Source organism: Glandiceps talaboti, chromosome 14, assembly GCF_964340395.1.
Source record: "Glandiceps talaboti chromosome 14, keGlaTala1.1, whole genome shotgun sequence".
Taxonomy (NCBI): domain Eukaryota; kingdom Metazoa; phylum Hemichordata; class Enteropneusta; family Spengelidae; genus Glandiceps; species Glandiceps talaboti.
Genome location: NC_135562.1, coordinates 8998746 through 9011252, shown reverse-complemented (window position 1 = coordinate 9011252; position 12507 = coordinate 8998746). Strand labels below are relative to the sequence as shown.

Sequence of the window (12507 nt, the reverse complement as noted above, 5' to 3'; positions counted from 1 at the left end):
ATTTCTAACTGAACTTTTAACAATTGACTGCACATCAATCCCCATGGTTCATCAAGAACCCAATATAATATCACTGCACACCAAATCTATAACTTATCCAAAATTTTAGTCAGTTGTAATTTTGTATAGTATGATTGCTGTCCAACAGCCAGCAGTATTAAAGCCTTTGTCATGGATTGTTGTGAGCCAGGGTTGTGAGTCAGTCATTTCAATGGTCTGAGCTTAGAACTATGATTCCAGACCAAGGGAACAACTTTTTTTGCTGCAAAACCTTTCAGAAATCATTTTTACTTCCATTTTCACGGATGGATACAATATATTCCAACGAAATTGAGAATACAAAGACAACTTTTACTTTTAATTTGAAAGTCATCATGATTGTGTTATGATATATTGATTTCACAACTTTTTTCAAGGGCGCCATCAATTGTTGTAATCAGGAAATGTCGGTGATGTAGCAATAAGTCACATGACTAATACAACATGGCGGATTCCAGGTTGGCTTGATGAGACGCCTTCCAAATTTATTACACTAAAATTTCCCAGCGTAGGACCGCTTTTAGGGGTTTATTTACCCGACCCATCAGTAATGTGTTAATGACATTATGCGCCATCCAGAGGCAACGGGAGACATGTTTCTTAGAAGGGCATTGGAGAAAATATTGGCCGACAAGGAAACTAAGAAATCGTACCATTCTCAGCTGAAGAAGGCCTGTGAAAATGCGCTAGGTTTGTACTTTAATCTTTTTAAAAATGAAATTATATAATTTAGTGATTTCTGTGACTGGTGTATGGCGACGATTGAAGCTATGATTGACAGAGACTCTACCGTTTCTATGTCACTTAGTTTACTATGGAATAACACACTAATTATAATGTTGACGCGGCGTTTCATTCACCGGCGAGTTCATTACTGTACCTCGTACCCATGAGTACTTGATCTTTCGCGAACGATAACACCGTATCACCCTTCATGTACAACGATTTGACGTTTGCTTACTTAATCGTGTCACAGCTGTACCTGATCGCGACACGTAGTCTCGTACATTTGCAATACAAATCAAACGATACCGTTTACGTTATATGCTATACCAGGTTAGTTAGGGAACCTCGGTAACATCGAGGTAGTTCTGGTAAAAAAATGAGCGTAACACTCAACATGTTACCGGGGGATCTTGGTAAAATGTGTGTTAGGAGAGGGTAGATTTGAAGTGAAGAAGTACACTACTTTGTTATCATGATTGTATTGTGTAGAATTTATCGAATGTACATGTATCACAGTCTGTATAAATGTACGAGGTGAAACGGAAAATTAATACTACAATGTACCAACTGGGCGGAGTCGACATACATGTGTATACGTGTACTTCTCTATTTGTTATGATAATCGGGGGGGGGGGGGGCACAGCAGGAAGTGATGAATGCCCTGAGATGGCAAATTGACATGATCACAATGATGATCATTTCAGTACTTCTAATTGGGATACATCATGATCATAACATTATTTATGTATTCATTCAACACAAAACTCATCTACAGAAGGTGTTTTATAATATTAAGTAAAGTTAAGTTAAGTAAAATTAAAAAGTATAAAAATTAGTTAAGTCAAAATTATGAATATCCATGATTAGATCTTTTGAGTGAAAGGTAATAACTATTGAAATTAGTACATGTAAATGAGTCACCTCAGAGTTATCCAATGAATGACTAGTCTAGCAGTAATATTACTTAGATGAAGTCACCTCAGATTCCATGCCAAGTTTACATGTACTCTTGAGAACTGTTCTCTGTCACTGAAGTGTAAGCAAGATTTTACAGAGGTTTTTGAAAAGTCCATGGCTACATCGTGGAGGTTTAGAAGGACTTTGCCATGACTACATGAGAAGGACTCTAGTCTGCCTCCACGATATGTGTACATGTACATTGTATGTATACTGTAGCTGTAGAGGAAAGTATTTATACTAGTACTTGTAGAAAGTTCCAGAGTGTACATATTCCACATTTTGCAATAACTAGACAGAAATTTATCAAATATACAAGTACATATACATCATATAACTCCAATTTGGTTATTGCTCCAAAGCCCACCTGATCCTGGATTTTGGAATTTGGATCATTCTTGGGAAAGAGGGTACAGTTAAATGTAGGTGGTGGTCAGGGAGGTTCTACATGTACATGTACAGTGGTGAACAAATCATTATGTGAACTGGTGGTCCCCGGACCAGTGCCTTAAGAAATCCAGTGGTCCTGCTGAAAGAGTTAGTGGTCCCAGGTCCCGCTAATGTGAAACATTAATTCTCACCTATGAATTTGTATATTCAGATGACTTTTTAACATAGTTATTAACAGTAAGGTACTGGTCCGACGAACCAGACAAGGTAAAATTTGAGTGGTCCGCCCAAAAAAATCACTAGTCCCGGACCCAGGACCAGAGGATTTGTTCACCCCTGATGTACCTCTATCTATTACATTGTAGAAGCATTAGTCAGGTCCACATTGTAAAAGTACTGTAATGAGTAGACTACATACATTGTATATCCCTGTAAGGCCTAATAGAAAAAAATATGTGGTTCCGATTACACTCAATTTTAGAATACATGTAGGTGGGGTAGGTAGATTTTTTATTTTATTTTATTAGATATTTTTTGCTGTTTTCTTTGTGTGACTGTTTAGTTCAGGTTTTCCATTGTTTTCCAAAATGGTCGCTGTGTTGTTTACTTCTTTGTATCAGAAGAACAGCCATTACAGATTGCAAGAACAGTTTTATTTTGTCTTTAAAACTTAAAAAATACCCTATAAAATATAAAACTGTTCTTCCAATATGTAATGGCTGTACATCTGATGAGAAGAAACCAATAACACAGAAACCGTATGGAAAACAAGGTACATGTAAAACATAACTACCTGAACTAGACACTGACATACAATGTGTATACAAATATTTATATAAAAAGATAAAATAAAATAAAAAAATCTACCTACCCCACCTATTCTAAAATTGAGCATACATTTGTAATTGGAACCACACAATTTGTTTGGTTTGGTCTCCTACATGCAATCCGAAATGGACCTTTTAAATGCAGTATACATGTACATTTCGTTCTTCATTGAGTGATAAACAAGGATATCATACATTGTAATGTACATTTGTACTGTGGATTGTGGAATACTGGTATTTGTGTCCATGTACACAATTAATTTTATCATCAGAAACTTACTCTTAAATTCAGTCTTTTTGCCACTACATTTTTTTCTCTCACTGGGTGGCCTTGTCATAATTTTCATATCCCTGTACAATATACTTGTTTTTATGCGTTTGATGATATCTAATACCAGTAGAAATAAACGCCAGCAAAGCAACATGAGCTAAAAATGATAGCACACAAGTATGCCACTGACTGGGTGTCCCAAATGACTACTCCAGTGTGTCCTTAAATTGTTATTCTGTGTGGAGTAGAGAAATAACACAATATGATGATAATAATGTTTATTCACCAATAGAATAACAATTAAACCTTAAAGTAGATACATATACAGAATAAACATGGTAAAAAGTGATCAAGAAATAGCAAAGCTAGTCAAGTTTGTATCCCTTAGTGACTAACAAGCATACTAGTACATGTATATATACAATATTCCAGATTGCCATAGAAACTAATAAGAAACATTTAAAAAATGACAAAGAACAACATACTTTTTTGTACAACAGTGGAGCAGTACATGCAAATTGATACACATACAATTTTCACAGTCAATTTACAAAAATTATTTAAAGTTGTAAATGACAATACAGTCATACATGTTGTAATATCCCACTGTCTGATACATTGTAAATTCCTTAATACTTGTATTACTAGAATGAGATATGTCTGGCTACTGTGAACCCAGGGTCAAAGGTCATCCCCAGGTCACAGGTCACAGCATACAATGCACATGCTTTGGTCTATGTACTTTGTGTGTGTAGTTTTGTAAGCTGTATGCCAGATGCCTGGTACATGACATGTACATGTACAGACGAGTGTGAAGCTACCATCATATTCATATTCATATTCACTTTCAAAAGTTGACCTGTACGATCAATGTGAATATGATGATAGCTTCACATGTTCATCATCAGATTCGAAGTTATCCGAATGGGTACGAACAAGCGTTCGGCAAATCACAAATCCTTCATTGGCAGGTTGAAATAATGTGATTGTAGTTACTTTTCACTTGATTAGCGTGGATTTGCATGCTTTCTTCTTATTTTTGCCAGAGTATCCAATGTTGTCATATAAAAAAACTAATTTGGATGTTTAGTATGCCTTTCCCATATCTTTGAAAATGTCAATATTTGGGTGTACAAAAAACTTGTGTATGAGTAAAATACGGCCTGGCTGGGTGTGTTTTGATTTCCCGCAGTGCTGCTATCTTTGAAACCCTACTTAACACTTACACTGGTGAAATTTACACAAAATAGTGTTGTCAAGACCACAATTATCACAATGTGTGTAGTTCCTTTGATCGGGATCGGTCAACGCAATCGATTGTGAAAAATAATGGTCCATGAGAACAATAAATTATGGTGCAAATTGGATACTCTGGCAAAAATAAGAAGAGAGCATGCAAATCCAGGCAAATCAAGTGAAAAGTAATTACAATCACATGATTTCAACCTGCCAATGAAGGATATGTGATTTACCGAACGCATGTTCGTACCCATTCGGAAGTACTTCGAATATGATGATGAATGTGTAAGCTATCATCATATTCACATTGATCGTAGAGGTCAACTTTTGAAAGTGAAGATGAATATGAATATGATGGTAGCTTCACACTCGTCATGTACAGTGTATGTTTAGCCCTAGCATACAGTACAATGTACAAGACTGGCCTTGTCTGTGTTTACTCTTAAAACAAATAACTGTTTAAAGTTTATGTACAATGTAGTCGTTATGACAACTGCAACTTTTGGAGCAATATTTTATTTCGTTTTCAATTAATTTCATACACGCATACTTCGTTTAGTACATACTAATATTAAAGGGTCTCATAAATTATCACACATATGGACAATGTGAGTATAATATGTGCATGATGATGCATACTAATTTAGATGAACGAAAGAATTAGGATTTTGTACAGACATTAAGTTCATACCACATACTTGATTGTTATCGATGGCCGTCATTAACTGCTTTATTTGTATTGCAATCAAAAGTTGTTTCATTATATGTAAACATAATTTGATAAAAATATTCTTGCAGTATGTTGATGATTGAAATACAATGTAATGTATAGGCAGGTTAATGTACATACATGCAGTACATGTATAACCATTACCCCTTACCCTTACTCCCTTTGAAGGCTTACATGTATCCACACTCCAACCTCCCTTACCCCAACCCCCAAGAATACAATCCATGAATTAATTAGCGATACATATGTATCAGTATACTTGTGATATAAATTATAATAATGTGTATATTATTACACATACATGTAGTTTTAATAACTTGAGAAAAGCATTTCACGTTTATTCCATTTGACCTTCTTACCTGTACTTTCGATCAGAAACTGAGGCGACGCGGCATGTATGTAGTATGTTTTGGCTGCCTGTGTGTGTGTTGTTTGTAGGGGTGGGGACTAGGCAAGAGATTGTTTGAGTAGTGTGTAGGATGCCATGGGTTGGGGGAGGGATGAGGAGCCCACGTCAGATTTTCAAAACTACTATTGTATTGACTTTGCCATCATAATTGCTACTCCAGTAATTAAGTTAGTATTAGAATATACATTGTAAAAAGAAAGATAATTCTGTCACTTTCTGTTCAAATTGATTAAATTGGTGTATACGTTGTGTAACTTTATGTCAATAAATTGAAATATGGCATTATGGCTTGTGATTATAGTTGCCAGGGATTTTATTGAATTCCCTATAAATCAGTTGGTAGCTATTTAGAAAGTTAAGAGTACCTTTTATGCAATTATACACTCTGATCCTTCAGGTACATACATCTAGGGAAGCATTATGAAATGAGTATCAATGTACTATTATGTAGTATTATGACTGATATCACTATATTGTACGTAAACTTTGTATCATGTACATGTACATTTTCGTGCCTACGGCACTCACAGTTTCCTATCAGTACGTGATAGTATTCAGTGCTATGGAGCAAGGTGACGACTTTGTTTTAGATGAAACGTAGCAAAAAAGGCATGAATGACTGTCGACAGTCTAGGGGTTACATAAAGTTCTGACTAGCTTTCACATCAGGTCAGTATGTACATTTTGTATATCAGCTTTATTGTTCTCATATATGTAGGATCACAAGGTTTACATAATTGAGATATATTGTATGATTGGCTATTGAAAACCCGGATGTACAAAATGTATTTGAACTTGATAATTTCCTGTGTTGAACTCTTATATACATGTAATGTACATGTACATGTAATTTGGTCAAGAATGTCATTGTGCAGTTGACTATTTAGCATACAATCCATATAAAAATCAGTGACATGTTCTGTATTGAGTTTGATACAGGCACATGTTGGGATATTTGTAAAAGAAAATACAATATCTGAAACAAAACAGTAAACAAAAAAGATGTTTTTCTGCATCAAAGATCTTTTTGTACAATTTTGATTTCCATGCACCTGTCGATGTCATTGATATGGTGTAAAGACTATGTGTGAGGTACATTTATAATTTCTAATGTTTTGTGACATTTTGAAGTTTAACTTCAAATTTGAACTTTTTCACTATTTTGTTTGTGACAGCTTCCTATACCCATCCATAGCGATACATTCCACACTGACAGTCCGGAAAATATCCACCAATAATCAGGAAAGGGGTTTGGAATGATATTTCCTGTATACATTTTTGTACATGTATACAAAAACATGTATGTAGGAAATAAAACCAGTGACAATCAGTTTACACTAGACCTACATGTACAGTACAATTTATATAACACATGATCTTCACATACATACAATGTACAAAAATGTACATGTAGCCAATGTAATACATGTACATGTATATCATAACTGTTTTTTAACACATGATCTTCACATACAAAATGTACATGTATACAATGTATACATGTAGTATGTACAGTATATGTACATGTATGTAGATCATAGATATTGTGAACACGTGTACATGTACATGTCATAAACCTGTCATGGTTTGTGATGGATGATGGTCAAGGGATATGAAGATACATGTATAAATACAAATGTATATCATGAAAGGAATGCATAATATTTAATAATAAAAACTCAATTGGATTTTTACAGATCTTTTGTTATGTCTTTCTCTGCCCAAATATGACATACATGCACTGTACATGTACATAAAATGTGTATGCATTGTGTACATGTACAATGTATATGTACATGTACATGTACATTTGTACAATGTACAAAAATGTACATGTATGTGACAGTGTATGTGTATGTGTATGTGTTTACATGTACATTGTACATGTACATGTATATTATGTACGATGTGCGTGTATATACATGTACATTGTACATGTATGTGGATATGTACAGTGTACATGTACATGTACAATGTATATGTGCCTACTGCACAACTGCTAACCTACAATGTAATGCATGCACATGTACATGTACATTTTGTATACATGTACATACATTACATACATGTACCATGTGTGTGTATGTGTGTGTGTGTGTGTGTGTGTGTGTGTTTACATATGCATGTAAATTTTAAACATTTTCAGTCTCAAGATGAGTAGTGACAAACCCTTATACATGTACTGTAGGTCATAAGTATTTTATAACTGAATGAAAAAATGTTCGGGAATGATACAAAATGTATAATTATATCTCCTCCTCTAGCATAATTTATTAAAAATTGGGGGAAATAATAGCGATCATTTGACTCATACATGTATTTCAAACACTACAGAACCAACCAGTGATGTAGACATGAGTTGTCTTGATGTAGAAAGATCAGAGTATATATCATCCATATTTTCTGTTCAGAGACAGTAACTTGACTTGTACATGTATAATGTACAAATGTACATCTACAAATACATTATTTTGTACATGTATCACCACTTACAACAAGTCAGTCACAGCTGTTTACATGGAACTCATTCTAATTTATTTCCATTTTGTTTCATTTCAGTTGAAATCCGAGCAGAAACAAAAACACAACAGTAAGTATATACGTTTGTACATATAATTGCACATACATTGTAGTATATGTAGACTAACTAGTAACATACATGTATGTGTACAGTTCGTTCAGACGACACTTGACACTAACACTTGTGGTGTACAACTTCTCAATGCAGTACATTGTACTCATGGGAGATTGTGTAGGTGTCTGGTCTGTTATACAATGTAGTGATTTGGTGATAATTATCCGTAGTTTCATAAGAGTATAGGTTACAAATCATGTTTCTGGCACTTGACGTAGCTATCAAGTAGTAACTTCCTCTCAGGAAAAAATGCAGTGTAACCATCTGTCCAGCTGATCCAGTTGTGATTCACTACATGTAGGTGATTATATATCAACAGAAATCAGTGTTTTTTGCCAAGGTCTGAGAACCCAAATAATAGAAAGGAAGAAATCTGGTAAAACTGGCATACATGTACATGTATATCAGGGTACTCCATGATTTGTTGATATGATAATGACTAATTAGCATAAATTAACATTAATTTACATGACAAAATAATTAGTATTCATGAGTAACTGAATGATAAAATCAAAGTACATCATAATTACAAACAAGTAGTACATATATAGCGACTCATTAGCATAAATTAGACATTTACATGACAGAATAATTAATATTCATGAGTAACTGAATGATAAAATCAAAGTACATCATAATTACAAACAAGTAGTATATATGGCAAAATGAAAGTTGAATACCGATTTATTATTACAAAATTCTTTTTTGGCCTGTGGAGAAACCCTGTACATTATACCATCATTTTGGTGGGGATCCCAGGTACATTGTACAAGGTAACGTGACTGGGAAACTTTGATAGATTCCACTTTTGTATTTACTACCCATATTAACAAAACACTTCTAGGGAATCCTGGTAAAATAACTGAGCAACTCAGGTAGATTTTACCTACATGTACTTACCACAAAAAACACTTGATAGCAACTCTGGCAAAATAACTTGGGGGATACTTGGGGAGATTTTACATACTTTCCACAAAAAATTACTAAAAAATAAATATATTCCACCAGTAACACCTTCAATGCTTCATAATTTATAATACACAATTACACTAAAAAATTTACTGTTTTAGCAATGATTATACATGTATTATTATTATTATTATTTAATTTCTTAGAAAACGCACTACACATACGTCACAGTGCGATGTACAGAAACTCTAAAAAGAATATGCAAAATTTAAAAATACACAATGCAAGTGGAAGGGTAAAGAACACACAGTCCTGCGGTGAAATAAATGTACAGCAAAGCAAAAACGAATCAATGATAGTACATATTAAAAAGATAGATGTATCATGACATTTAGTACTTTATTATACAGTTAAAGTCTGGCTCACTATATTGAAGGCAAACGTTGAAAGCAATCATTAAAATATGATATTTACATGTACATGTAGAAGGACAAATGATTATAAAGAAATTTGATATTTGAGAAATATTTTGGTAATTTCTAGCAAATACAGACACAAAACAAATAAAACATTGTTTTAAATCTTGCTCTGGGAGTAAAATGTACAATGTTGTCTCCTTCCCAGAATAAGGAGAGAGTTTAGGATATATTTGCAAAACAAATGAGTATAAGAATGTATTGCATATTTAATTTAGATGCTACAGTGTACATGTACATACATGTAAGGTTTGAACCCATCACTTCTTAATGGCCTGTAGACGACCTGATATTTGTATCACTAATGCTACATGTACCTGCATTATTGAAATGAATACAAAGATATCAGTGCTACATTTCTCACTTTATACATCTTGAAATGACAGGTCGTTTTTAAAGCTGTGGGCAGCAGCATTGATATTAGATGCTTTTAATTTTAAAAGTGGGTTCTTTATGTTTCAAATATCAGTTACTGTACATTTATTTCTCTGTGTATTTCTAGGACATATATATTATAAATATACTCATGTACATGTATGATTTAAACAAATTTCAAATAAACTTTGCACAAAGGTGAAATAATGTAAGGGTCATGTACAAATGTACATGTACATGTATGTTTCAAGTTTAAGGACTGCCAACATAACGATACTGTATAGGGACTAGACTATACAAATGTACATGTACATGTAGGACTGTACACTTATTTCTCTGTGTATAGTCATTTATTTGCATACATCAATGATCATACCAACATACAATGTACATGTACAGATTACAAACAAACTATGCACAAAGGTGAGATCATGTAAGGGTCAAATACATGTAACGTTTTGTGAAGGAAAGCAGATTAAATTTGTCTCTTGGCTACTGAGTTGAGGCTGTTTGATGAGAGATACAAGCCACATCAGGGCTCGAAATTCCCGCCGGCCCAGCGGCCCAGGGCAGGTGAAAAGTGGTGCTGGGCCGGTAAAATTTATGCACACCTGCCCAGTTGGGCCGGCGCTTTTTTTTGGAATACTTTATTATAAACTGCTTATTCTAATTTGGTCAATAATTGTTATCGCAATCGTTTTGGGTTTTATTTTTTGTCGATTTGTCTCTTGTAACTTAGCTTGTTTCGATCAAACCTAAGTTTCTTCATTTCCGCATTGCCTAATGCCAGAATGCAATGACCTTTCAACCTCTCCATATATGGACATTCGCGTCATAGGCACGTATTGGTTTGATTTGCATATCAATAGCAACCATGTGTTTCACTCATGTGACCAGCCATGTCATGTGTTCATGAAGTAGTATTTACCTCAGCGGGCCCTGACCTCGAAGTGACGTTACGTATACTATTAAATGAAAGCTGTTGAATAAACATGAGCTTATTAAAGTTTGGATTTACGAAGTCTTCAAACAATGATACTCCAAATGAAAAGAAGAAGAAGCAAGAAAGAAAAGAAAGTGAGGGTGGTGACGGCGAGAAAGCTGGGAAGTTGCGTATGGAGAGTGATAATTTAGTGGCAATACCAAGTACATCGAAAGAGACTGAAAAGTCACACAAAGATGATGACGGAGATAGCAAATCGACAACGTTTTGCAAGCAGGATGAAAGGAAAAGAAAGCGAAAATTCCGTGAATAATGGGAGAAAGAATATAAATGGTTGAAAAGAGAAGAGAACGTTTGCCGCAGTTCACTGAGTATCGACTCATTTAGATGCGTTACTACGTATTGTATTGGATGGGCCAGAGAGTGAGGCTATGTTGTGATCAGGGCATTAGACAGGTGGCTCAATAGTGGTACTTACCATAGAAGACTTGATCTAAAGGACTAGTAACAAAATGAGTGAAAGGTGAATTGGGCAGGTAAAATTTTGGTTGGGCAGGTAAAATTTTCAACCACCTGCCCAATGGGCAGGTGGGAAAAAAAACGAATTTCGAGGCCTGCACATATACATGTACATGTACATACATTTGTACAACATACAGTTCTTGTTCTAATAGCAATTCACACTGTACAGTACATACATGTACTAATCATAGAGTATGCTTCTGTAGAGATATAAAACCTATCATAACATGTAAAGAAGCAGTGTTTTTGCTAAGGTTGGGGAATCAATCATGTTAACAGAAAGGGGGAAATACACTAAAACATGGCATAGTTGCCAATACAATGTACATGTACATGTACACTGTACAAAATGTACCAAACGTTTTGGTGTGGATCCCCGGTTAAATGGCAGTGGAACTTGGGTAGATTTTTACCTGCTTACTACCCCAACAAAATAGCCTACAGTCAGTTTGAATGGAAGATTAAGAAATAAAAGTACATACAACAATGTACATCCATGTAGCCCAGAACATTTGTACGAGTCCATTTGAAGTAACAAACATGTTTGTACATGTACATGAATTGTAATTTGTACATCTGGCAAAGCTTGGCATATATAACTTACATCACAGGATAATAACTTGTACAAAAAGTGATGTTGCAGACATTCTAATTTTGTATAGCTGCAGGCAAAGAGATTTTGGTCTCCATCATAATAGCTTTTTTGTATGAATATAATCCAAATTGTATTAAGAGATTTAGTGGTGTGGGTGTGTAGTGTTCATCACTCCCACATATGTGTGTACATGTACATGTGTGTTTTCAGAGAGTAATGATAAGGTTACGACAACAATTCTTTGAATCAGAACTCAGATAGAATATTTCCTCATTTTTGTTGAAACAAAAAGCTGTCAAAAAACTCTCCAATTCATGCAAGCATAATACATTATGTACTTTTATGGTTTAAAAGAAAAAATTTACATTGTTATGAAGTACAAATATAATAGCACATATTTCAAAATTGTTTGATTACGAACTTTAAGATTTATTATTTGATATAAATGGTCTGATATTTTTACT

General features: G+C 34.3%; 1 protein-coding gene across 1 annotated transcript in view; it reads left to right on the top strand.

Annotated features, from left to right (window-relative positions):
* Positions 1-490: 490 nt before the first annotated feature.
* Positions 491-12507, top strand: part of LOC144445737 (brefeldin A-inhibited guanine nucleotide-exchange protein 1-like) — a 47533-nt gene continuing 35516 nt past the window's right edge. Inside the window, exons 1-2 of the mRNA XM_078135381.1 lie at positions 491-729; positions 8148-8178. Coding sequence (XP_077991507.1) covers positions 606-729; positions 8148-8178 — 155 coding nt within the window. The 5' untranslated portion in view covers positions 491-605. The remainder of the gene's footprint in view (positions 730-8147; positions 8179-12507) is intronic.